Below are 25,793 nucleotides of genomic sequence, written 5' to 3' on the forward strand. Positions count from 1 at the left end.
TCCCTTGGGTTTTCTAGCCATGGCTTGGAACACTATACATGTCTTTACCAATTAGCGTTAACATTCTAACCTGGATTTATTTACAAAGTGAACCTCTGTTTCTTTTTGAGGCCTGTCGGCTAATTGCCGCAAGGTCCGGCGGCGCAACGCCCTTGATCTGTACGCCCTCCATGTCTCATTACTGACGACCTTTGTGTGCACTATCGTCTCCTTTCCATGGTCCTCGACTCTTGCAAGGAGGGTTACTGTTTTTTGCAGCATTTCCTCCATAATAAATTAAAGCAACGCACTCTATTTATCATAACGAATGGATCGTGCACTGGCGACCGACGAGCGCAATGACGGTCCCTTGCATGTCTGGTATATACACGGCCTCTGCCCTTCCCTTCTCTTCCTCTGGCTCACTGTTACACTAGGCAATCTCTAGTCACCCAACAGTCTGGTAATTGAGGCTTTCACATCGACTTTTGGTGGCTCAATGCTTTCATACCCTAGAGTTATTCAACGAAATAGTCATCGAGAATGAGCAACTTCATAGCCGGGTCCAAGAGCTTGAAAGAGAAGTGTCTGTTTGGAAGCAGGGATATATCAACGCAGAAAATCAAACGGACTCGCTGCAGAAGGATGTGGCCCACTTACAGCGGATGATTGAATCACTAAAAGTTCGTTCATCCTCAACGTCAACTCTATCTATTGACCTGGTGGTGATTTAGGAAGATAACCCGTTAATTCTTGCGCTCGTGGACGGTGACGGCAATATCTTTTCCGAAGACTTGCTCCGTCAAGGGCAGGCCGGAGGACGAAATGTATGATCACCCACTTGGTACCTTGACGTTATTTATTTACTGATCTTCAAGGCGGCTCTGATGCTCACGAAAGGTCTAACCGAACATACAGCGACAGTTGATGCACGTATATCTGGCCGTGCCAGAGTGTGGCTCACCGTATATTGTAACAAGCAAGGCTTATCTGATACATTAATCGCCAACGACGTTTGTACATCGGAGCAGTTTGAAGCCTTTTCCCTGGGCTTGAGTCAGGCGGCTCCTTTATTCTCGATAATTGACGTGGGCCCGGGTAAAGAGGCAGCGGACGCAAAAATAAAAGGTCATTATCTCATCTAACCTCGTTGTTAGCTGGGGTGTTTACAATTGCCATCGTTCAGAGCACCTGCGTCTATTTACTCGCTTTCCACAGACATTCTTAGTATATTTTGGCGGCAAGTCATTCGTTCTACTGTATCGTGCCATTCTGACATCGTATGAAGGCGCTCATGACAATGGCTATACGTCCACTTTAGCTTCACTGCAAAATGAGGGCCTTCTCGACAAAATTGTTCTCCTTAGGGGCTATAAAGACCTGGCCATAGAATTGAAACATCTGCAGCTCCCTGTTGTGGAAGTGGAAGGTGTTTTCAGATCGACCAAAATGCAAGGTCACACCAGACATGGTTTACAAAAGCTCGCTACCAGTATGTATGTTAACAAGCCCGAGTCAAGCACCAATGTGCTGAAGGCAACAGGACCTCCAAAAAATCTAAATTTGGTACCGACATGAATCTTCTCATAATATCTCATTTCATTAAATTCCTCTCTGAACAGCCGATCAACAAACGTGTGTTGAGTGTTCAGAATGCCATTTCTGCAAGAATGACTCCTTTCTGATGCAGATAAACCGCCGTGTACGTTTTACTACTTAGGGTTCTGCAAGCACGGTCCTAAGTGTATTTTCGGGCATGATTACACCCTGACTTCGAGGGACCTCATCAAAATGCGAGAGAATTCTAAGAAATTCCCATGTGCAATATTAAACAAAGGTACGGTACTCGAGCCATCATTTATATAGTTTTATCCATTTTGATAGGGAAAATTTGCCCTTCGGGAGACGACTGCATTTCTGGTCACTTCTGTCCCCGTGGAAATATCTGTTCTTTCTTCAAAGAAGGCAAATGTAAATTTGTCGGAAGTAAGCCCATTTTCATTTCTAGCCAAAAAAACCTTTACTCAGAAAACTATTTTTTCCATAGAGGACATGCATTCAAAACCTAAATTTTCAACGTCTTCCGCTCCAAGTTCGAGTACAGCGGATACAGGCGCTGACGATACTTCGTCCCAAAATGGCACTGGCACACCGTCAGATGTTGTTTACAGCTCCTCAGGCTCCAACCATCCTCTTTATTCCTAACAAGTCGGATTACAGTTAATAAAATCTTTCAATGAAGTCTGGACCTACATCTTAACTACCGTTTTCTGTACCGAGCATCTGTTGCAGGGTGACGAGACGCGCGGTCGTCACAAACACGAGATTAACCACGTGTATGCTTTTCCTAGACGTCACGAACTGTCACGACTTTTTTGGTTCCGCTTTCTTTCGACGTCTTTCCTCTTCTTCATTTCTCAGAATTCTGTTATCAAATGGTTTCAGCGTACGAGGTCCAGCGCAATGCTAACATTGAAAGGTTTGGAGTATCCACCTATCCACCATGTTCACTCCAGCGTCTAATGTCTGACAGGAATCGAGAGCTTCTAAAATCCTTGGGGCTGGATACACCGATTTTTGAACCGAAAGAAAAGAAAAGGAAGCCCAAAGCCGTGCCTAAAAAACGAAAGGCTTCTCAGCTAGCTAACGATCATGATCAGCCCTCTAAAGTCGCTATAGTCGAGGATAAAACCGACGTGTCTCCATCTGAAAGTGGCGTCCGTCGCAGTGCACGTAACAAAGGCAAAGCGGTGGACTACAAATCGGAGAAAACGGGAGAAAGTCCTATGCCGATCGCATTTCGTGCTGGTATCAGGACGTCTGGCAATGAAGGGCCTTTAGGTAGTGGAGAGGGCGCGCAACGAAAACACAATCCGTACGTATGCACTATTACTGCGATTCTGGGCTCATGTCCATTCGAGCAGAAAAGTCTATGGGTCTATCCCTGGAATTGAAGTCGGGACGTGGTGGGAGACAAGGCAGGCTTGCAGTATTGACGCCATTCACGCGTGAGTCAGCCTACTTGGACCCTCTAGTATGATAATGAATATCCTTGTAATTCTAGGCCTTGGGTTGGCGGCATATCTCCAGCTAAGGACGGGGCCTATAGCGTTGCCCTCAGTGGCGGATATGACGATGATGTGGACCTTGGCTACGCTTTGTGAGTGTCTTCGGCTTTCTGCATTCTGTTTCCCAAGGCTAAAATTAAAATCTCCACAGCACTTACACTGGCTCTGGTATGATAACCTTTCCCGTCTGTCACTCAAAAGTATCTAACATTTTACAGGCGGAAGGGATCTCAAGGGAACTGCCGCACAACCCAAAAATGTGTGTTTGATAGAGCTACTTGTATGATTTGGTTTGACTACGCATCTTTCCTTTCTTCTACAGCTTCGAACTGCAGCCCAAAGCTCAGATCAGGATTTCAATAACAATGTGAGTGGATTATTGCAACCTGAGTCCGTCTATGAACTGAGTTGTTCATTGTAGTTCAATAAAGCACTCAAGGTAAATCATATAACTCATGCTGGGTCCGCTTTAATCTGTCGTTTTAGCGTTCTTCTGAGACCAAAAAGCCTGTTCGGGTCATTCGTGGATATAAACTACGATCACCTTATGCCCCGAGCGAAGGGTACGTCCTGTTCCGATTTTCAGTTGTTGGACACTGCCATACTAGACATTAGATACCGTTATGACGGCCTCTATCAGGTGGAAAAGGTACCATTTTTGCATCATATCTTTTGAAAGCTATTCAGATAGTTTATCTTTTACAGGCGTGGATTGAAAAGGGTCTTAACGCTGGAGGCCACCTTGTCTGTAAATTCGCATTCAAGGTAAGTGATACCCGACACTGTATTGATATACAAGCTCAAAGCGTGTATAGCGCTTGCCAGGTCAACCAGCTTTACCCCACCCGTCGTGACACATCTGAGGATTCCGCTGAAGTCGATGACAAACAAGATGATGCTGAAGAGAGTCTGCCTCGTGAAGCAGAAGAGGAAGACTGAATGTACCCCTCAAAAGTAACAAATTTGTCATGGGATCTATACCATCTTGTCGATATGCTGTCTTGCTTTCTGGTCAATGCTATAACGATGAAGCATGTACATATGACGCCCGCCCGTGGCGTCAACGCGATCACGGTGAAGAGCGTCCTCTCGACTTTGGTAAGAGTATTCCGCTTTGCTTCCGAGTACTGAATCAGTATCTGCATGACATGCGGTGTACTATTTCGTAATTATTTATACTCTGAAAAGCTGCGTACTACGTAGTCGGCCGCCTGTTTCCGGGCGCAGTAGTATAAAGATTCTTATGATGAAAGTGAAGGCGCAGTGACTGCCCCAGAGAAGAACGATATCGATGAAGAAACGCGAAGAAAAGTGGCGATTCGGCGGCGACGAACGGAACCCTGGATGGTTATCAAATGTTTTGTTCTCACGGGGGACAAGAGGGCATGTTTTGTTGTCGACCGGACTCTGGATCGTAACCACGTACACATTCCTTGCCTAATTTCCCGGCCCCACGGCTGGACGTCGCTCTTTTCAAAATTAACGCCATCATCATGCGTTTTCCTTCCTTGACAATGATTTGCTCTGCTGCTCTTTTTTTCCTCCTGCTCGATGTCTGCTACGCCCATCCCAGTCCTCGTCCACATGAAGACCACCTGGGCCTGTGGCAACGACACGGTGCTCGCGACATGCGCCGGCGGTCATCGTTCCATGTCGGTGGAAATAATGAAGGAAATCTGAAGAAACGCAGTTCTTTCACGTATTATGAAGTAGGACTGTCAGTGTTCGCAGCTCGATGGCCATGCTATCCTATTGACTTGGACTATCTAGAGGCGCTTGCGGTACCACGAATGTTGCCAGTGACTATGTACGTCCTTCTTTTCTTTCTTCCAAACCTCATTTTCACCGTGCGCCAGGTCGTCGCCCTCAATGCTGCTGCAAGTCTCCATTTCCTCGTCTGCCCCACGTGTTCTAACATCAGCTCCCTCTAGCAATGGGACAGCGGTTCTCACTGCTACGAATCCATAACAATTACCGTCAACGGTCAGTCAGTGCAGGCGCAGATAGTCGATGAAGTAAAGTCGTCTTTTCCCCCCTAGTATCGCATCATGCACTGACAATCTGCCAGTGTCCTGGATGTGGGTCAGGCGATCTAGACTTTTCTGAAGGGCTTTTCGAGCACTTTGCTGATACCAGTGTTGGTGTCCTCACCGGAACGTTCGCCTTTGCATCAAGCACGACGAGCTCGCAGACGCCTACGACGACCCAGCAGCCTACTACGACAAGCTCCACATCTACATACACTCCGCCAAGCACCACGTCCACCAGTCAATACACACCCACGAGTACCAGCAGCACTACGCAACCGCCTACAACCTCTACCAGCAGTACCTCTAGTACTCCGTCGACCAGTAAGTGGATTTCCTTACTATCGTTCAGGAGGCTAACGAGATATTTGCAGCATCGACAAGCAGTAGCAGTAGCAGCAGCAGTAGCAGCAGTAGCAGTAGCAGTACTCAATCAACGACTTCTACAACATCATCCTCATCCTCGTCGTCATCCTCTTCATCATCCACCTCTGCCACCACCAGCGCGCCTATAACCTCTACAACGACAGCCACTTCCTCTGATTCCTATAGCGGCCTTCAAGTTTTGGAGAACATCAATTCTTTTGTAATTCAGCTAGGCGAGCTGGCAGTGGCAGGTGCGAATAAGCTTTGACAAGCTTCACTAGGGACTCTGGTGTCGAACATATAAATTATCAAATAGATACCCCTGCGATTTCGCTTCCTCCATTTGTTGTTGTGGCTGTTACGTGAAAGACATGGCTTGGCTCTTCCGCAACTATCCTACCGTTGATGTCTAATTCCTCTTTCGTTTCATCCGATAAGTTGACATGATGCTTTTCACTACTTCTCTGGGTGCTCCACCAATGTTACCGATGTCACCCTCCTTTTCAACCTAGACCCAACTTTTAGATCATTAAGATGACATTACGAAGGACATATGATAGCATCGCTGATTAATAACTAACTGATTCTAGATTTCTATTCTTCTTTATTCTTCTCGTCCAAATCGTCCTGGACAACGGGATCCCAACCGGCCACTCTGATCCTCTTGACAGCGCCATACGCAACTTCTCGGGCCGTTTCCCCATTCTTGTTCTTGTAGAAAATTATGTCACCCTCTTCCTCGACGAAGAGGCATTGCGTGAATGAGCGGTACAGTGCGTAAAATGATGGCTAGAAAACGTTAAACGGACTCTCTTTTCTAGCTAAAGTCACGCACCGTTGAATCGTAGTTATAACTCGGACCGAGAACATTCTTGACGATCTGGGTGATTGCTGGGCCGTTATCTACCACGGATTGAGGATCATCTATCTCACTTGGTTAGTGATACGCACAAAACGGAGCACTCGAGAAAAAGTCTGTGTGAGAACGCTGAGTGATTGCACCAAGTACAAGCAAGGTGGACTTACGATGAGCCACATGATCATGACTGATGTTATGGAAGAAAAACCTCCCCATCCAGCCTAGGAGGGGTCGGTCAACTGTTGCCGCCGCACCGCGGAGGAATGACCATTCCGCCTTTCTATAGTGCGGTATAGTGGGATCGGAATGATGGAGGTACGTGAACATCACTGAAAAGCGGTGAATTGAAGAATCAGGAGAACAAGAATGGACGTACCTATCCTAGAAAGGAGTCAGAGGAACGGCGATGGATAGATGAATGGACTTACCAGTGATTCGTCAGCTACGACAGGGAGGGGGAGGAGGTATCAGTACTTGAAATGGCGAAAAGGACGGGGACTTACTATATAAGGGATCAGGTAGTACTTGAAGAAGAAATTGGGCCCCGCGTAAGAGAGAAGGAGGACCATCGCGACTAAACCAATGTCGGAAATTATTATGGCATTTCCTGTCGCAGGATAAATTAACGGGGTATACAGGAAAGACAGCAACACACTCTGTTCCGGCTTGAACAGCGGTGAATCAGGATCAAAGTGGTTAGTCCCAGGGGAATACATTTTAGATCCCATGGTGTTTTTCCTGTCCGCGGTCAAGTCAGATTTAATCATTAGCCATGAGAAACAACTTACGCTAGATACACCCACCATCCACTAAAATCGGATTAACCAAAACCTCGTGAATTAGAACCTGAACTCACAAGCCCTGCATGATGAGCATCCTCCAAAGGGTATAAATTGGTGTCTCCTCGAAGACCTCGTCATAATCGAACTGCTTTGCCTTTTCCTTAGAAGGTAGTTTGTAATCATTCCGCAAGTAGGGAACATAGTTCTCATCGCGTTCCATGGAAGATGTTGTTTTCTAGTTCAAGCGACTCAAGATTAAGGCAAACCTTGCAGATGTAAGACTCACATGATGTGCATGGTGCGTAGCGCGCCATGCAAAGTAAGGAATCAGCAATGCCTAGAGTTTGTTTGAGCTGTCTATCTATGTCAGAACTCGCAAGAAAGTACTAACCGTATGCAACACAAAGCCCACGATATTGTTCGTCCTCGTGGAACGATAAAGAGTACCGTGTCCTGCATCGTGGCCTTTAAAGCAGTCAAACAGAAACCAGTCCCCGGGATAGTGTACATACCAAGACAAAATATCCCAGCCCAGACCAAACCCTGGACCCACCAATAGGCAAGCCACAACAAAGACTTTACGAGTATTCTGAATACTGGGCTGGCTATGTACCCTTCAGTTTCGCCGATGCACGAGGCTAATTTGAAGAGCAGTAGGGTGAATGATATGTCACGAAGGACGTACATCGTCGCAAGGACGGGATTGCCTTGGCCAAATCAGATAATGGAACCGAGGACAACGTCAAGTAGGGGCCACCTTTGAGAAGATGCTTCGGAACGGCATCGTGGATCTCCTTCAGCGTGACGGTAGGAGGTGAGAACGGTGTCCTGCGCCTGAACCAAAAAGTAAGGATCCTGTCCAGTGAATGGAGGCTCGCCAGCTCACCTCTCCAGGTATTCTGGGCCATCCATCATGGGAGTTGTTGAAAAGATCATGCATCGGTTCTACAGGCAATTTATGTGATCCGCTCGGATCACTGACGTAGAACGGTAGGTGAATAGAATAATTTTGGGCGCTGAACCGGATAGCATTGCGGTCTTTTGATGGAGAGGAGCCACTGAATTAAATCCATTCCGTGTATATTGGGGGAGGAAAAAAAGGCAGTTTTATAGAACCTTTGATGCGTCGGGTTCGGTGTGGCGGGTAAACAGCGTGGTATTCAATTGTTTAATGATGCGTCTACTTGTGTAACATACCTATAACTTCTAAATCAATAACATATACATGGATTTAAATCTCCTGAATAGCATCCCTTACGATGCATAAAAACTGCTCATCGGTAGCGGGTTCCTTCCACTGCCTCCTACAGGACCTCCAGAGCATATAAAGCCCTCTAATACTGTCCCTCAACGCGATCTCGTTATCGGCGTGCAACCAAGTTTCTGCTTTTACAGAAATGTCTGGGACATCGGAGGAGGGAGTCGAATCTGAGTCTGAGAGGGTGAGCTCAAAGGTCTGGGTATCTTCGACGACGTCGGATATGGCGGGGAAAGACTCTAAGCGGGAAGAGAGGGCGAGGAGACGATCGGAGAGGTCCCGAGCGTGGGACGGGATGTGTACGACGGCAGGTTCATGATGTCGGCGTTTCTCTGGGACTGGGGATGGGACCGTAGAGTCGCCAGAGCCTGGTGCGTGTATTAGGTTAGGGTTAAATTCTGTGAGAAAGACGTACCGTGGACATTGGCATACTGAGCCCAGTACGCGTCTTCAGTGTGGGTATGGCTGTCATGGGATAGAGAGTGGTCCTGACCATCGTCGTGATGTTCGTCCTTGCCATATGCATCCCAGTAGGCATCTTCCTCCTTGTCGCTCTCGGTAACACGGTGGAGGGAATTCTGGGGAAAAGGCATCAGCCCTGCATTGTGGTATTTCCAAGAGGCGTCGTTGTGATCCCACTGGAAGACGAGGCGTACTAGTGAAGAGCGAATGTGGGCATGGGCATAGGTAGACTCTTGGTCACCCGTATAGCACACAGAAAGATCAGACGCCAGGGCATCGTCTGGTAAGGAGGTGAGAAGGTCGAGAATGCGAGGCTGATCTGGGGACGGCCACATCAAGTAATCTGCCAGGTTTTCTTGGGGGTTGATCTGGAGAAAATGATGACGCTGAAGGAGAGATGTCGATATGAGATTGGGAGGGAGCTGTAGGGGGGGTGTCAAGTACTGCAGGAAGCTGGCGACGGTAGCTGGACGAAGAGCTGGGATATTCTGTAAAGACATATCTGGGAAAGGGGAAGAAAGAAAGAAAGGCGAATGTCAAGCACGATAACCCCGGCCCTCAGGTGATGCGCACGATCGAGGAAGCGGAACCGGGATCCGTCTACCCCGCATTTTTTTTTCACTTTATTCCTGGACTGTTCCTGTCAACCAGGCTAGGGTATCTGGCTTGGGCACTCTTGGGCGCTGCTAGCGTCTCCAAGGAGACCCGACGGCGGACAGAGGGACAACGTGCTGGAACGTGCTGATGAAAAGAGTGAAACGTGACGTAACTGTCACACCCTTCACACTTCTTTCCACGACGACGACGACGTTGATGATGATGACGGGTGCGAGCATGTACGGGCAGCAGAGACAGTCCCAGAGCATCCTGGTCTTTTTCTTCCTTCTCATTCTTCCTCTTCTTGCGCTTGCTCAGGTAAGACTCTTCAGAATGACCATAATCCTGGTCTAACAAAACTTAGTCGACAACTGGCAATGCACAAGTTTCTACCATATATTCAGTAGCGTCGTCTGGGTCGGTGACATCGATTGCTACAATCCTCACTACCATAACGAATACCGCTTCTTCGTCGACATCGTCTGCATCGGGGAACAGTACAAGCACTACGTCAGGCAACAGTACTACTACGAAATCCTCGTCGCATACCAGCGACACTTCTACGACAGCCAGCAACCTGCCCACGGCGTCGACAGATGTGAGTGGGGGTGGAGCAACGGATGGGGCACCTTCGCCCGGAGCCACTGCTTCAGACGGGAACACATATGGGCCGGATGATAGCTACATTGCTGGTGCGATGGCGTTGCAGAGAAATGGACTGTTTATTGGACTGGTGGGAGTTGTTGTTGGTGGGGTGATGGCTTTGCTCTAATCTCTCATTGATGGTTATGGACATTATTACATTGCATGGACTGTATTTTAATTAGCCCCCATGTCTGGCAAGCAGGATGGACATACTCTGATTATGAGATAGCATAGTAGGGCGATGTGTGACGCGAACGTCGAGGTGTCGTCTGGACGGCAGCCAGACGCTGAGATCTGTCATACGCCGAACATACGGGCGCATGCGACACCGTCCACTGCCGACGACTGGCGGATGTCTGTTTCTGGCGAAGCAGCCGGTCAATGCGGGCATCAACGGTCTCCATCGGGTAGGGCTGCCACACCGTGAGTAAGCAGCACACGTAGCTGACGAACAGGCCGCCTCACCATCATATTTTGAAAGAAATTTAGCGGCGATGCCGGTGGGTACGACATGTACGTCGTTAGCGTAGTCGGCTCAAAGTCTGGCGGCGACGAGGGATCCAGAATCTCGCCAGCATCGACGGCATCAGCGACAGCCTGGCGCCAGGCGAGTATATGCGCATAAAGGTCTGGGCTGGGAGTTATTGGGCTGACATTCATGAGGGTGGATAGAGGAAGGTAGATACCATCCCGCGACTTTTATAGTTGAAAGCAAAAACCCTGAGGCGCGCCAGTCCGTGTGACGTAACGAATAAAATATTATTATTATATGTGACCGTTAGCTCTTACCATGAATACCTCTTGCCTCCGATCCCGATTCCATTCATTCTTCTCTCTTCGTTCCCTCACTCGCAGCATGTCCGACCTATCGCCCCTCCAGAAAAAACAGAAAATGGACCATCAAAAGGCAGGGATCCTTCAATCATCCCTGTCCAACGTATATCTTACAACAGCCAGATCATCGGCACACATAACGGCACCTTTCACTGCGACGAGGCCCTCGCCGTTTTTTTGCTTCGCCAGACCACCGCATATCAGGGTGCCGGTCCGTGTTTCATCCTTTCACCCATCCTGTTTCTCTTCATTCTCCCATGTTACTAGAGCTAAAGCGCACCCGCGATCCCGCCATCTTGGACTCGTGCGACATCGTCGTCGACGTCGGCGCCATCTATGACGAAGCAAAGCAGCGCTTCGACCACCACCAGCGCGGCTTTACCCAAGTCTTTGGCCATGGCTTTACCACCAAGCTCAGTTCTGCCGGTCTCGTCTTCAAGCACTTCGGTAAAGAGGTCATCTCTAATCGCACCCAGGTTTCTTTGGACGATCCAAAGGTCCAGACGCTGTGGCTCAAGATGTATGAGGTTCGTTCCAATCGTTCGATTGCTCATGCATTACTAACTCTCCCATTACAGGAATTCATAGAAGCCATCGACGGCGGCGACAATGGCATTCCCCGCTACCCAGAAGACATAAAACCCGCCTACAAAAGCGGGGGCACCAGCCTCCCCAGCCGCGTAGCAGCCCTCAACCCCTCTTGGAACCAACCCGTCGATTCCCAGGGAATGGATGTAGGGCCCTGCTCCCCGTCAATCACATTTCCTCATTCCCACACAGGACAGATTCGCCATAGCCTCGTCCCTGACCGGAGAAGAGTTTTTCGCAAAGCTTGATTTCTACGCCAATGCGTGGCTGCCTGCCCGGGATATACTAGTCGATGCTGTAGCGAACAGCAAAAAAGTTGCTGACTCCACCGGCAAAATCTTACTATTGGAGCAGTTCTTGCCCTGGAAGGCAAGTCCGTTCTGCGGTCAACCAAATTGATTCTGACGGGATTAGTCTCATCTATTCGAACTGGAAAGCGAATCCCAAACGGAGGGTCAGACGATATACGTTGTTTACCCAGACGAGATGGCAAAAGCCTGGCGAATACAGGCCGTCCCCATTGCACAAGAGAGCTTCGAGAGCCGAAAGGCCCTTCCGGAGCAATGGCGCGGCCTGCGAGACGATGAGTTAACAAAAGTGAGCGGCATTCAAGGTGGTATCTTTGTACATGCTAGCGGTTTCATCGGAGGTGCGTAGCATCCATTATTCATTCCTTTTGCTAATATCCGGTCTAGGAAACCAGACAAAAGAGGGAGCACTGAAGCTTGCTCAATTCGCTTTGACATTGTGATGGCGCGGGTGACAAATATACAGATAGATACAAAATAAATGAATGTAAATCTACTTTTTCGTTCGGGCCTTCTTGCCTTTGGATCCAGATTCCTTGTCGTCGTTCTACAATTACAATTAATCAACATCAAACCGACAGAGTACATGAGCACATACCTTTCGTTTTCCCTTTGTCTTTGAGTCCTTCTCCTTCCCCTTCTTCGGTGGCTCCTTCTTTTCCTTTGCTTTAACAGTAAAGAACCCATCCAGCCGTCCTTGCTGCTTGGCATTCAAAAATTTTTGCAGCTTCTCTGTGCCCTTGCGTACACGATCCTCACTATCAAAAAATGAGCATGAGCATGCAAAGACTAGATAGATGCACAGGCAAAAGATGCGCACTTGAAACCCTTCTCTGTGACCAAAAACTGCACCAGACCGTCGACATCAGGGTTCTTCCACTCCAACTAGTCAAATATAAGCTGCGCGCAGCATGAGCATAATCAGAAACGCGCCTCAATCTCATTAGCCGGTGTCACATCGGGTTCCTCAAATACCTTTTTGGCCTCCTCCCAAGGCCATTCTTCTGGAACGACCATACCGCCTCTACCCTTCCCCTTCCCCCTTTTCTTTGGTTTAGGCTTCGGCTTTTCATCCTGATTGTCAGGCTGTTCGGCGTCAGATGTGTCCACGGGAGGGTCCTCCTCCTCCTCGGACGCCGCTGCGTCGGCCTTCTCGGCTTGCCTGAGACAAACACTAATCAGCCCCAGAAGCCACGCTTGGAATAAAATCTTACTTTGCTCGTAGGTCTTTGATGATAGTTTTCAGATCACCGCGCTCCCTGATTAGCTTTAGTGCAGACTTGGGACCCACGCCCTTTATCGGTTCAAGGTAGTCACAACCAAGAAGAATGCAAAGATCTATGAACTGAAGATGACTTTTAGATCGGCGAATAACGCTCACAGTGAATACGACGCACTTGGCTCATGTCCATGTCGAGTCCTTCAAGGGCAAGTTTTAAACTTATCTCGCTAATAGGCTGCTTCTTGGCTTCAGAAAAGGTAAGGTGTCGAAGAAGGATGGGCGCTGAGAATGTGAGAGTGTCCATGTCCTCTGATCCTGCCGCATACACCTAACAGCAACATGAAGCATAACTTGGGCAGACGAGACGTGCAACACTCACCTTGCCTCCTCGTGCGAGCTCTGCACACTGAGCTTCTGCCTCGGACGGAGCCTAAAAATCATTAGCCATAAACTGACGCAGGCAAAGCACACTCACGACGACCACAGGAATGCCCATTAGGCCTAGGAGCCGCCTGCACTCTTCATTGTGCTCCCTGGTGACTTTGACCGTCCTGCGCGAGAACCTATCCACATCTTCAGTGGTCCCAGTCTCTTTGGCTTCTTCGCCTTCCTCCTTGGCCTCCTCGCGTCGCGCCAGCCGCCTGGACAACTAACCCCCCATCAGAGCAATGCCATCTTATGTTTACAGAGCGACACGTACCACGCCCTTCTTCAACTCTGGCGGCTTTCCATCAAACACATACGCCGGCTTTATCCCATTCTCCACGATACGTATGGTACGGTAGAAGAATCCCATGAGGTGGCTGGTCGTCTCGCCCGAGTCATTCTGAAGCATCTCTCCGTCGCGCTGGCGCACGGCGATGAGGAACTGGTAGATAGACATAGAAGCATCGATGGCGACCTTGCGCCCAAAGAGATTTTTGATTTCGTGTTCCTTGATGGCATTTGGGGCGTGTTCTGTTATGAGCCCTGTGAGGCCTTTGATGCCCATGGTTGGTGGGAGGATGAGGGAGGAGGCGTGATTTCTGACGTCACGCGTCATTAGGTCAGCCGAGGCTCGGCATTACCCGAGCGACAATGTAATCGAGGATCAGATGGTCAAGCTATTTAAATGGTGGCGCTTGCGGGGGTAAGCCACTTGGCGGGAGGGTCCGATTTTTTTTTTCCCCTCAGCATGTAAGTTGCATACGCCGCTTGGAAGCGACAGTCTGTCAGGTGCACCGTTATGAAACGACATTGTTAGGGCCATCAAGGATGATGCATGGGGCCTGGAGCCTCGGGTGCGCAGTGGCCTAGATCTGGTTAGCCAATATCTTATCCGATACCCGTACAAGACAGATATATCGCCACATCCCCTTATCAGATAAGAATCAAGCTTCCCCTGATAGATCGAGTAGCTGCCAAATCCTATATAAGCTAATTTGGCCAGAATGCTTCACAGAAGTTTCGTCCTCTGCATACGGATATTTTGCACCACGGAAGCCCCCGATCGCAGTCTTGCCCTCCTACCACCACCACCACATCTTTGCCTTCATTCATGTCGTCGTCTGCTCTTCAACAGCCTGACCCCAATTACCGCCGTACATCGTGTGACGAACTTCTCGTTGCATCTCGTAACGAAGAATCAGACCACGAGGTAGAGTGCATCCTAGGTCGCAGTGTCGGTGAACATGACGAGGAGCTTGTCCCTGTAGCTCCCGTCACACGACGCAAGTCGACTACCGCTGCGTTGCGGCGCCGAGCGTTCTTCATTAGGACCATTGCTCTCCTCTGTGCTTGCTGTCTGAGCGTCGGAAGTCACTAGTGGGTCTTGTACACGTACTGCATATCACTTCTCATGCCACCTCTAGTGCTTCATATGTACTCGGTCCGCTAAAGAGCCGCATCTCGAGAGAATTGGGGACTTCGCATACCGAGTTCAGTCTTTTAATATCGGCCTTTAGTCTCAATAGTACTTGGACGCCTCTTCTCGGTGGTGTCTTGGCCAGCAGCCTCGGGACAACCTTTACTAGCATCCTTGCTACAGGCATCATCTTCGTTGGTAAGTCACCATTCTAGCCCGCAGCCTCTTTCAATCAACTAACCTTCCCCCCCCCTCCTCCTAGGTCAGGTCGTCTTGCTCATAGGCGACATTATCGGTAGCATCCGGGTGATGGCCCTTGGTATGTTCATATTCGGACTAGGTGTAAGCCCAGTTGCTGTCGTGCAAGAGACGATCATTGTTCGTTTCTTCAAGTCGCATGGCCTAGGTGTCTCCATGGCATTTGGCCTCATCGTTGGCAAGGGCGCCTCCTTCGTCTCTGCCCGCACGTCTTACCCATTGACGGAGATGTTCGGGCCTCGCGCGCCGTTCTATGCCGCCACTACGCTAGCCGCCATGTCGGTCATCGTTAACTTGGTGTACATCGCTGCTTCTCGATGGCTTATTGATGGCGCTGGCGCCGAGCTTGAGGCTGCGGATATCACTGAAGAGGCTCGACGGAGGTCTATAACGAACATCACGGAAGCGCAAGCCTTGGAAAAGGTTGCTGCTAAACGGAGAGTCCATCTGAGAGAAATAACGAAGCTTGGCGACGTCTTTTGGTCGTAAGTTCCTATACTCTTTATTCAACAAGCATGTAACCATATTTTAGTTACGTGGGACTTAATATTTTTTGCGGTGCGATATGGTCACCTTTTACCCATCTGGCCGCGTGCGTAACTAAGTCCTTATTTGTGGTTATGTTTATTCATGAATCGGCTATCTAGAAACATTATTGAAAATCGGTATGGAATGTCCGAACAAGATGCCGCTAATGAAGCTTCGTACCTACTTGCCGGAAGCCTTTTCTTTTATCCAGTTGTAAGATGACCGTATGCGTGAATTATCTGATGTATCTGAACTTTTTCTCAATAGTGCGGACTCATCGTTGACCGTCTTAGACACCGGCCCATAGTCGTCCAGCTATTGCTCCTCTCCTCGTGTCTGACGTTGTCAGCATACGGATGGCTAGTTCTGCCGCCAAGCTGGACCCAGACCGCCAGACCAGCCATTGCCGCGTTTGCAGTGGGACATGGGTTTTCTCCTCGTGCGTCGAATCCTGGTTGAGCTTTACTAGCTTCTGACACAACTTCTTGCGGCAGTTCTGCTTGTCGTGTTGGTACCAAAGATTGTGTCTCTGAAGTATGTGTCCACTGCCCTCGGTGTGCACAAGAGCGTAAGTCTCTTCTGCTCAGTGTGCCTAAGACCTACTCATGTATTTCAGTTGGAGCAAACCGGGTCAACTATATTCCAGACTTTAGCCGGCCTGGCATTAGACACGCACAAGAAAGGCCAGCATTTCGTGAACAAGATATCTCAAGGAAACACTGCAGCTGTTCAATACCTTCTCAACATATTTTTCTGCTTGAACATTCTTCAACTGCTGAGCATTGTCGCACTTGCATATCTGCAACGACAGAAAAATGCTGCTCTCCATGAGCAGTCTTCGACATCTTTCTCTCCGGAGCCCTCAACGGATAGAGGTAAAGTACGGGGTAGAGATGTTTCCGTGCATTCTTCAGCCCGCGAACAAGAGACGCCTCTCTTGGAGACATCGGAGTCTCACCGACGGTACTCTTCCACGGGATCTAGGATCAAGTTCCACAGTGATGATGTTCTGACAAAGGGTGAAATCCGACGTGGGGAGGTGTTTGTAACACTAAGCGCAGGCCTCATTGTTTTCGCGTGGGTGCTGTTCCTTGGGACAGCATGGCTTAGACTTGGGGGGGATCATGGGTCGACGAGAGGATGACGTGGATAACAGCAAACGAAAGGATATGCATGATACTTATTCTTTACACCAAACAATATATACCAAACCTACTTATCATCCATGAATGACCCTGCAAGTGACCCTTCAAAAACTCGGAAGTTATCGGCCCGGTCAGCACCCCGGCAAATACCGCAAAACTGTACAGTAGTTATGTAATCAACTGAGGGACCGAAATTTGGCGGCAAGTCAACACCCTCAAGAAAAGTGTGCGTCCGAATCTCTGATATCTGTGATTCTGTACTGACTTATTGACAGTCAGGATGGGAGCCTACAAGTACGTCGGTGAGCTGTACAAGAAGAAACAGTCGGATATCCTGCGTTTCCTGTTCCGGGTTCGGTGTGTCCCATTCTCAAAGGCATTTTGTCTTCAACTAACTAGGTGCAGATGCTGGGAATACCGTCAGCTCAATGTGATCCACCGTGCCTCTCGTCCTTCCCGCCCCGATAAGGCCCGCCGCCTGGGATACAAGGCCAAGCAGGGATATGTTGTTTACCGTATCCGTGTTCGACGAGGAAACCGCAAGAAACCTGTCCCCAAGGGTGTGTTTGGGCGGAAATCTGTTTTGAAGGTCGTTAATGATGTGGATATTCAGGTGCTACGTACGGCAAGCCCGTTAGGCAGGGTGTGAACCACCTCAAGTTCCAGCGCAGTCTGCGAAGCACTGCTGAGGAGCGTGTGGGTCGACGTTGTGGAAACTTGCGGGTCTTGAACTCGTACTGGGTGAACCAGGATGGTGTGTACAAGTACTACGAGGTTATCTTGGTAGACCCGAGTCACAAGGCGGTACGTGAATGGCTTTTTTTCTTCTTTTTTTTTTTTTTTTCACTCTTTGACTCAAGTTTTGTTTTCGTAGATTCGCCGTGATCCCCGTATCAACTGGATCGTCGACCCTGTCCACAAACGTCGGGAAGCCCGTGGTCTTACAGCCATTGGCAAGAAAGTGCGTTTGGGATCCATGCCGCATTTTTCGGTGTACTTGATGACATTTGTAGAACCGTGGCCTGGGCAAGGGTCATCGCCACAACCATGCACCCCAGTACTCCACCTGGCTCAAGCACAACACGCTCAGCCTCCGTCGCTACCGGTGATTTTGCTGTTTTTTCATGTTTACCATCATGCCCATGTAGTACGGTTGCCTATAAAAATACTGATTCCATGCTGAGTAAGAAACGGAAGTAAACGAGAGTAAGGCATGAGGCTGATCAACAAAGCTGCGGTTCATTTGTTGGATCTATTCTTGACGTGTAGGTAAGGTGTTGGCCGGGTTTGACTTTAGACGTTTCTCACCGACGACTACTCACGATTCTCATGCATCACGACCTTCCCTTCTACATTGTATCCTTCCTTCTTCTCGACCCCCCTTCTACCCTTGCACGTCCTGGTCACTGGTTCGACCTAGTATTCAGTCCCGGCAGTTGGTATTCATCGTCCGACTCTCCACTTGAAAGGCGATACGACAGCTTTGATGTCAATCCCAACGGCTCGACGTTTCTCTGGCTTCTTGAGGACGACTATTCCGGGACATCCTTTTTCGAGTGAGTAGATTGTAGATCACCAGCATGGACGAGAGGTAACATTGGTAGCACAGCTATTTTGGCTTCTATAACGGTTCTGACCCTACCCAGTACGTTTTTCTACCCTATCAACTAACCCTGGCGTTTGATGTCCTTCGCTAGTGGAACGGTAAAGTAAGTGCAGGTAATATCACGCGGCAAACGCGATGTGAATGCTTCTGTAGTTATCTCAATTCCAGCGAGGCATTCTCCAAGGGCCTTGCATACGTTCAGGAAGATGGAGTCGTAATCATGAAGGGAGACAACACGACATGGCTGGACGATGGCGTGAATAGAGACAGGTACGTATGTTTCCGTCCTGTTCTATTGTCAATCCCTGTGCTGAAGTACCCACAAGTGTTCGCATTTCGAGCTATGCCCAGTACAACACTGGTCTTTTTATCTTGGATCTCAACCAGGCGCCGTGGGGTTGCGGTACGATGTCGGTAAAAATTTGGTCGATCCGCTTCTTCTTACGCATCTGTCCAGGAGTTTGGCCTGCGTTTTGGACCCTTGGGAGCGGAACATGGCCATATGTATGATCCTCCATTTTTCCGTGACTTGCCGTTATAAATGATTATTCTCAGACCGGCGAAGTAGATATCATTGAAGGTGTACATGACAATGAGCACAATCAGGTTGCTTGGCATACTGGACCAGGTTCGTTGACATTTTACAGTTGCAAGCCTAGGGATAATTGTTCTTTCAGGCTGCTATCTGAATCCTAATGCTTCTTTTACCGGCACGGTCGTGGTGAGCGAGGTCATGAAAAGAATTCCAAGCTCTTACATTTATTCCACAGCAAACAAGTGGTGTCAACAACACCGATTGCGATGGTAATGTTAATTCTAACTCCGGATGTGGGATAACGGAATGGAGCCGCGCATCGTACGGCCCATATTTTGATGCCCAAGGCGGTGGTATCTTTGCGATGAAGTGGGATGAGAACGGAATATCTGTCTGTCAGTATTAATGACCCCCTGCTCGGACGTTACACATCCTGACTCCGTTCAGATTCATTCTATCGAGCGGCCATTCCAGGTGACATTGATGACGGGAGTCCCAATCCGTCAAACTGGGGCGTTCCAGTCGCATCATTGGATCCTGCTGATTGCGATCCCTTGGAGTTCTTCGTCAATCACTCTATAATATTTGGTGGGCGCCATTTTCTCTGACGTCAGCCTCAACTAATTCTTCTTGTATACAAATAGATATCACATTCTGTGGCAAGTCGATTTATCACGAATTATGGGATCTTGTGATAACAGTTGATAGGTGACTGGGCTGGTAATTCTTACGCCACATCGGGGTGTCCAGGTTCATGCTCGGACCGTCTACAAGATCCATCCAACTTCGTCGTGCGTAGTCAATCATGACAAACATTCATATGCTAACTGGAAAATAGAACGCCTCATGGAGTATCAACTCGTTGAAAGTTTACCGCAAGCAGATGTTGAACGGCCAGGTGTCTGCAGCTGTTCCACTGTCTATTCCACGTGGTTCGCTGACGCTGGGACTAACGTATCTACTGATGCTCGTCGGGATTTTGACATCCTTTTAGCAAAAAACTTTGTATTGACGCGTAGCATAGACTTTACACAGAATACATCTACAACTTCATTTTCCAGACCTTTTCTTCTATGTCCTGCACTTCCGGATGTGGAGGCTCTGCAAAAGTAGCACACAGCGGAGTGACACTCACCCAGCCCTTGTGTATTGCCCATCCATCAGATCCGACGGGTAGAGATGACTCTGGAGGTCGAATTAAACCCTCCATATTCGGTGACCATCTGAACAGTAATCCGCTTGGCCGATTAACTCCGGAATCCCCACTTATAGCTGGTGCATCTGGGCCGGCGGCGGAACTCGAATCCTTCACGAGATCCGAGGTTTCCAGTCGCTTGAAAAGTCTGCCGTAAGGCTTTCTCCACATCGTTGTCCAACAAATCTTCAGGCTTTCCTCTGTCAAAAGCCCTTGTATAAGGGGAATGTTGACATTGTAGAGATCCACTTCATCCTCTCTAAGACCTCCTTCATCCTTCCCCCAATTACCCCAGAGATAATTGATGATTCTTATGCCAAGTATGTGGGCAGGCTCGAAAAAGGTGGTTGGCGTCGGATGAAGAACGGTTCCGTACGATATGGCAATTGATCGCGTTTGGGACAGTGATGCAGACAGTGCGGCGCCAATGGTACCCGAAGAAAGAGCAAATGCGGCTTATGTAGAGTCTCAGAGAAATCAGCCATCAGAACGGGATGTGTGCTTACACGACGAATTCCTTCCTAGATTAGGTCCAGATACCTATGATAACAGAAAGAGAGTTCATGGAATGGTAGCGGAGGGTGGCGAAGCCCATACAACAAGATCGATCTGCCCGGGGAAGAGATTGTGCAAGGCGACGTTCGCGCAGGTAGCTGGGGTCTGCGGAGCTCTGAGTGTCCGTGAGATCATAAATGAAGAACTGCTTCATACACCGTCAAGGAGAATCCATTCTGCCTGATAAAGGTCAGGCTGTTGCCAGGACAAAGACGGTACAGAGACTGACTATTTCGCCGTCTTTCAGAGGCCGAGAGGTCACGGACACTTCCCCAGCACCGTCTGTAGGAAGCAGTCCATAGAGAGATACGTCGTAGAAGTAAGGCACAGACCAAGAGCCTTGGGATAGAAATAGGTGCCCTTCGTTACCTCATTGATGTGGTATGCCTTGCCTTGCAGGACAGTCAAAGGCATATTGAGATATATTCTGCCGGACTAACCGATCCACGACTTTTGCGAGCTAGGCAAAACAACCTTGACGTTCCATCCTGATATAAGAAACGATGAATGATTATATTTACTTGGACCGGTGTTTGATGTCGTACCTAGCGTCTGGGTGAGATGTTGGTATAGACCAAAAACATAGGGTGATTCGCGAGCATTTGGGGGGCCGTCGTCGTTCTAGATGAGCTGAGCACCGTGCTACGAGAGCATTGAAGGGAGAACGCACAGTGAGCAGGACGGTCGGGGCCTTGGGGGCCATCGATGATGGAAGTCAAGAGTTACGGATGTGACACGGAACGGGGTATTATATGAGATCAAACTAGCAGTGTATAGTCGAGACTCATCCCTGTCATCTTCCCACTTGCATCCTTTTCCTGCGACACTGCGACCTCGACATTTTCCGTGCTTTCTTCTTTCTTTCTTTCTTCTTCCTCTTCGTCCTTCTTCCAGCAATTACGCCGCGGCACCTTCCCTTGACGGGGTTAGACGATGGCTAGACCACAAGCAGAGCAAGGTCTATTCTCGCCGACATCTCTTCCAGCCCTCATGATTCCCGATGGCCCGTCGTCGTCGTGCACGACCTCCAGCCATTCAGATAATTCCGACCATGTCGCCGCAGCCCAGTCGCCAGCTCCTTCTCAGCGATCCAGGGACTCGTTTTCCACCGCCTTAAACTCGCCATCTCAAATCCCCGTTGACTTCGTAGAACCACAACCTGCTGCTGCGTCGCTGCTTCCCTTGCCTCCCAGTCTTCGCAAATCCATATCTGTCGACTCGTTTGTTCACTACGGACGCGATCATTCGTCCATAACCACCAGACCCAACTGCGGCCACACCGGTTCCTCTCTGGATCCCCCTAAGGGCTTTGTTTTTGATGTAACCAAGAAGCTGGATCGAGACAGACGTCTCTTGGGCCGCAACCGAGGCACCAGCATCAGCACCGTTGGCGATGACCACGAATCTGTTGTCGGTGAATCTGATATCGAGCGCTCCGATGTTCTCAACAGTCCCACTGACGGTTACAAACTTGGTTCATTGAAAGGCCATGACAAGGGCAAGACGTTTGTCAGCGGTGGCGAGCTTCCTCTTCCATCTCGCACGCCCACCCTGAGCACGACTTCTAGCATGAGTAGCATCATGACCACTTCCCCTAGTTCTAGCACGCAGGAGGGCGTGCATCGTATGCAATCGGCATCTTCTTTGCAGTCCGTGCCCAGGCGAGGCATCCCAGTGGCGTCACCCGTGGGCAGAACACGGAGTGGTTCCTTGGGAGTCTATACCCCAAGCTCCAATCGACGTATGGTAATAAATACAACCATGTCCCCAGTATGTTCTCTGTCGTACTCAGAAGCCCTCACATGACTGATACCGTGTAGCCCGAAACTGTCAACCAGAATCTCGCTGTGACTCTGGTTGTGGTAGGAGTGGCGGGGTGTGGCAAGTCCATGGTCATTCGCAAAGGTCTCAGAGGTTATGGTCTCTCGGATCCCAGTGCGCCTCTTCTAGGATCACAACACGCGTCTCGATGTGAGTGCAACCATCTGCTTTGCCTCTTGCATCTCTTGACATACTATAGATACTCGCCGAGTAGGAAAGCTTCCCCAGGCTGACAACACCCGGGAGTGCCCCTTGAACATAATTGAGGTCGATATTCCTCTGTCCATACCGGATACATCTGTATCTACAGTCAACTTTCTACCCGAGGCTCCACGAGTTGATGGTGTGTTGATATGTTACGATGCTTCAGATGAGCAATCGTTCAGGCCTGTGGAGGCCCTTCTTCGTGGGTGGCCAGTCTATTTTTTCTCTCGTGTCTATCTTGATAGTGAAGCTCCGTAGGTGGATACCGCGCACTACAGCTTCCGACCGTTGTGTTGGCATGCAAGTCGGATTTATCACGCCGCATCGACCCGCAGGCAGCTCTGGATATCCTCCAGCAGTATGATGTTGGCCTCGTTGAAGTTCATAATGCCGACGATAGTGGAAAAGAGAAGATGCGACGGTCATTTGACTGGCTCTTAAAGGCAGTCCTCCGCGATCGACGTATGTCCGTTTTATTGTTATCAAGCTCATGCCTTGACTGATCGTAGGACGTGCAGGGTCTTCGAGAAGCGAATTTGAGGACTATCGAAATCCTGCTTCCCCAGATATTCTCATACTGCCTCCATGGGAGAAGTGGGAATCATCGAGGACCCCTACCGTGGCTTCATCCACATCCACGCACAATTCTGTTCAAGCACCTGCGACACATATCCCCCAACCCCAACACCCATCTGCGCCGCTGCCTTCTATCCCGGCGTCTCGCACAGCAACGCCAAATCCCCCCGTGCGAGCGCGGTCGACGGGTGATCTCTTATCGGAACAGGAGAAATTCAATTCGCAGGATTTACGTGGCATCAATGACACTGAAAATTCAAATCTATCAATTGCCGGCCAGCAGGAGAATAATGCTAGTGTTGATTTATTGGACGGGCGTGTGGTTTCTGCAGATGTGCCTAAGGAAGTTCCTGAGGAAAAGAAAGCAAGCAAACTCAAGGACTCGTCAGTCTCTCACTAAATATTACCCAAAACTCCATCTAAACTAACATCTTCACCTAACGCAGGCGTCCGGCTCAGTGGGCCACTCTTGATGAACTTCTGGATAAGCTTCTATTCCTTGGCGTCAGCGGAGATGGTGAGCTAGTCAATTTTCTTGCAGCGCTCAAACTGAGTGCATTTCGCACAGACCCTACGTATATCACACATTTCCTGCTTACCTATCGGCGCTTCGCAAGTCCTAGGAGCCTTTTGTTGGCGATGCAAAAACGTATGCGACAGCTAGACAGTCCGTCTGGTGATCCCATGTTTGCATGTTACGCCCAGATGAGGTATATATTTTGTGTATCCCTTGACGATGGTAGCGTACTGATCATGATTGATCACAGAATCTGCCACCTTCTTGAGCTTTGGATTCGAGATTATCCCTATGACTTCGCCGTTCGGGGTACTGCCGGGGCCCTTTCAGCGCTCATCAAATCCATCATCTCCAAGACCTATCTCCTTCACTATGGATCTGATTTCCTGCCGTTCCTCGAGGTATTGCCAAATCTCGTCGATTTAGATGCCGCATGGGCCCTCAAAGTCGAGGATCCAGCGGATGAAAGTGATGACTCTTACAGCCTTCTGGAAGATGACGATGACGGTGCATCCAAATCGGAAGCGGATTCATTGTCCTATTTGAATGCGTCTTCCTCTACGGTGAAAGCAAAGCCTGCGACAGGATTCCGGGAGCGCAAAGGCAGTCTACCTTTGTCTGCGAAAGCCCTCCTTCCCCAGAATAGCCATGTCAATGACGACCCCACACCAAAGGAGCAGTTAAAGATACTTCAACGCGTTGCTCAAGAAGTCAATGCGACTGATCCAGAAGAGATTGCCCAAGAAATTACACGGTTGGAAAGCAAGTTATTCCTTCAAATACGGGTATGTTTCTTGTCATACATTCTTATTGCTTACTCATTCGATCTTGATATAAGCCCCGCCATTGGTTGAATTACACATTCGTCTCTGGGAAGAAGGACCCAGAAGTTGATGCCATTGCTCGTTTTAATAGCGTCTCTAATCACCTCGCGGACTGGTTCGTTAACGTATAAGCTGTTCTAACGGCCGGTCTAATCACACTTACAGGGTGGTATCCTTGATTCTTTGCCATGATAAAGCCAGAGCGCGTGCCAAACAAATTGAGAAATTTGTTGATGTCGCTCAGAAGCTTCGCACCCTCAACAATTACTCTGCATTGCGAGCCTTTGTTGCAGGAATCAACAATGCAACTTTCCCAGGCGATCAGACGATGGAACAATTCAAAACGAAAGCGCCTGATCACGCTAAGAACTTGCAGTCGTGGGACGTCCTTTTACAGCACATTCGTTCACATCGTGCTTACCGGCTTGCCTTGAGAAATACCAAGGGTGCATGTATACCCGCTTTGTACGTACATTTCACAGAATTCGGTGTCTGCCTTCCCTCATCGTCCTCTAGGGAAGTCCACATATCGGATCTCATTCGCTCTCACGAAGGGAACGATGACTTCCATTCTGATGATGCTACCAAGGTTCATTGGGGTAAATTCAATATGATGGGTAGATTCATAACCAATACCACGCAATGCCAAGCACAGTGTTTATCGACAATGGACTACAACTTCGTTGAGAGACCGAATATAACGCAAATGCTTCAGTGTCATAACTTGATGGATGAAGAGGTTCGTCTTCTCATGCTAGTCGTGCGATTTACTTACGAAACAGCGACGAACAGATGCAGAAGTCTCGTATAGCGCCTCCCGATGTGGACTTTGATGAATACCGACCTGCCCCGCCTCGTCCATTGCGTGATCCTCCGCAACAGCCGAAGGATGTAGCTATCTTGCGACGACTTCTATTCTGGTGATCCTTTCTCCGCCATCTTCATCTACTGCAAGCAGAACTTGTTGCTTACGCCCTGTCATGCCCTGTTATGTTTATACTTGTTCATATCATGTCTTTTAGGATACCATGCATATAGTTGTCGGTTGCTGATTTTTCTGCTGTATACGAGTCTTGCATTGATTCAACAATTATTGCTCCTGAGATTAAAAGCCACGTGACAGCAAAAAAACTCGCTTAGATTCCCTGATTAAGATCAAGTTGTCCTCTTCCAAAAACTCTTTGAACGGAA

At 49.0% G+C, this 25,793-nt stretch overlaps 8 protein-coding genes across 8 annotated transcripts; 4 read left to right on the forward strand and 4 right to left on the reverse strand.

The window, feature by feature from the left end:
- Positions 1-307: 307 nt before the first annotated feature.
- BT62DRAFT_1001303 (uncharacterized protein) lies at positions 308-3,986 on the forward strand (the record flags this gene model as incomplete). The annotated part of the gene is made up of 22 exons (XM_043176719.1): positions 308-360; positions 417-442; positions 496-662; positions 714-806; positions 858-1,107; positions 1,166-1,475; positions 1,523-1,614; positions 1,670-1,816; positions 1,864-1,965; positions 2,027-2,142; positions 2,200-2,465; positions 2,513-2,854; positions 2,904-2,987; positions 3,044-3,139; positions 3,199-3,215; positions 3,266-3,306; positions 3,370-3,414; positions 3,469-3,486; positions 3,534-3,610; positions 3,663-3,696; positions 3,753-3,812; positions 3,873-3,986. The coding sequence occupies 22 exons, from the start codon at positions 308-310 to the stop codon at positions 3,984-3,986; spliced, it is 2,550 nt and encodes an 849-aa protein (XP_043043988.1).
- Positions 3,987-4,022: 36 nt separating this feature from the next.
- Positions 4,023-4,633, reverse strand: BT62DRAFT_1072555 (uncharacterized protein; the record flags this gene model as incomplete). The annotated part of the gene is made up of 3 exons (XM_043178869.1): positions 4,023-4,186; positions 4,244-4,387; positions 4,474-4,633. 3 exons carry the CDS (start codon positions 4,631-4,633, stop codon positions 4,023-4,025), a joined length of 468 nt encoding a protein of 155 aa, XP_043043989.1.
- Positions 4,634-5,503: 870 nt separating this feature from the next.
- BT62DRAFT_978594 (uncharacterized protein) lies at positions 5,504-8,017 on the reverse strand (the record flags this gene model as incomplete). Its single annotated transcript, XM_043189358.1, has 14 exons — positions 5,504-5,565; positions 6,088-6,229; positions 6,276-6,343; positions 6,392-6,415; positions 6,467-6,628; positions 6,799-6,906; positions 6,955-7,037; positions 7,088-7,108; positions 7,156-7,316; positions 7,368-7,418; positions 7,473-7,546; positions 7,594-7,788; positions 7,839-7,915; positions 7,968-8,017. 14 exons carry the CDS (start codon positions 8,015-8,017, stop codon positions 5,504-5,506), a joined length of 1,278 nt encoding a protein of 425 aa, XP_043043990.1.
- Positions 8,018-10,820: 2,803 nt separating this feature from the next.
- BT62DRAFT_984926 (metal-dependent protein hydrolase) lies at positions 10,821-12,435 on the forward strand. The gene is made up of 8 exons (XM_043189897.1): positions 10,821-10,950; positions 11,001-11,088; positions 11,145-11,404; positions 11,456-11,611; positions 11,658-11,834; positions 11,880-12,114; positions 12,161-12,320; positions 12,372-12,435. The coding sequence occupies exons 1-7, from the start codon at positions 10,834-10,836 to the stop codon at positions 12,214-12,216; spliced, it is 1,089 nt and encodes a 362-aa protein (XP_043043991.1). The 5' UTR covers positions 10,821-10,833; the 3' UTR covers positions 12,217-12,320; positions 12,372-12,435.
- BT62DRAFT_927776 (PIN domain-like protein) lies at positions 12,185-14,006 on the reverse strand. The gene is made up of 9 exons (XM_043185345.1): positions 13,696-14,006; positions 13,471-13,644; positions 13,375-13,425; positions 13,171-13,323; positions 12,988-13,118; positions 12,707-12,935; positions 12,594-12,658; positions 12,372-12,531; positions 12,185-12,320 (listed from the first exon to the last, which is right to left on the reverse strand). The coding sequence occupies exons 1-9, from the start codon at positions 13,984-13,986 to the stop codon at positions 12,267-12,269; spliced, it is 1,308 nt and encodes a 435-aa protein (XP_043043992.1). The 5' UTR covers positions 13,987-14,006; the 3' UTR covers positions 12,185-12,266.
- Positions 14,007-14,532: 526 nt separating this feature from the next.
- Positions 14,533-19,904, forward strand: BT62DRAFT_1001310 (uncharacterized protein; the record flags this gene model as incomplete). Its single annotated transcript, XM_043176720.1, has 25 exons — positions 14,533-14,798; positions 14,846-15,036; positions 15,101-15,581; positions 15,629-15,688; positions 15,744-15,837; positions 15,892-16,063; positions 16,119-16,192; positions 16,241-16,701; positions 17,049-17,126; positions 17,175-17,329; positions 17,383-17,573; positions 17,644-17,730; positions 17,783-17,874; positions 18,044-18,325; positions 18,379-18,414; positions 18,467-18,478; positions 18,529-18,645; positions 18,702-18,778; positions 18,833-18,879; positions 18,931-19,003; positions 19,053-19,096; positions 19,146-19,305; positions 19,358-19,498; positions 19,619-19,701; positions 19,749-19,904. 25 exons carry the CDS (start codon positions 14,533-14,535, stop codon positions 19,902-19,904), a joined length of 3,630 nt encoding a protein of 1,209 aa, XP_043043993.1.
- Positions 19,896-21,363, reverse strand: BT62DRAFT_991425 (sure-like protein; the record flags this gene model as incomplete). Its single annotated transcript, XM_043190281.1, has 9 exons — positions 19,896-20,560; positions 20,612-20,645; positions 20,703-20,765; positions 20,817-20,840; positions 20,890-20,942; positions 20,993-21,052; positions 21,101-21,148; positions 21,206-21,281; positions 21,331-21,363. 9 exons carry the CDS (start codon positions 21,361-21,363, stop codon positions 19,953-19,955), a joined length of 999 nt encoding a protein of 332 aa, XP_043043994.1. The 3' UTR covers positions 19,896-19,952.
- Positions 21,364-21,431: 68 nt separating this feature from the next.
- On the forward strand, positions 21,432-25,585 carry BT62DRAFT_943393 (ras GEF). Its single transcript, XM_043187876.1, has 12 exons — positions 21,432-22,430; positions 22,481-22,631; positions 22,681-22,887; positions 22,944-23,147; positions 23,204-23,645; positions 23,708-23,778; positions 23,830-23,971; positions 24,029-24,563; positions 24,617-24,717; positions 24,768-25,067; positions 25,119-25,341; positions 25,395-25,585. The coding sequence occupies exons 1-12, from the start codon at positions 21,594-21,596 to the stop codon at positions 25,524-25,526; spliced, it is 3,345 nt and encodes a 1,114-aa protein (XP_043043995.1). The 5' UTR covers positions 21,432-21,593; the 3' UTR covers positions 25,527-25,585.
- The last annotated feature ends 208 nt before the right edge of the window (positions 25,586-25,793 follow it).

This window comes from Guyanagaster necrorhizus, assembly GCF_019112545.1.
Source record: "Guyanagaster necrorhizus MCA 3950 unplaced genomic scaffold BT62scaffold_4, whole genome shotgun sequence".
NCBI classification, from domain to species: Eukaryota; Fungi; Basidiomycota; class Agaricomycetes; order Agaricales; family Physalacriaceae; genus Guyanagaster; species Guyanagaster necrorhizus.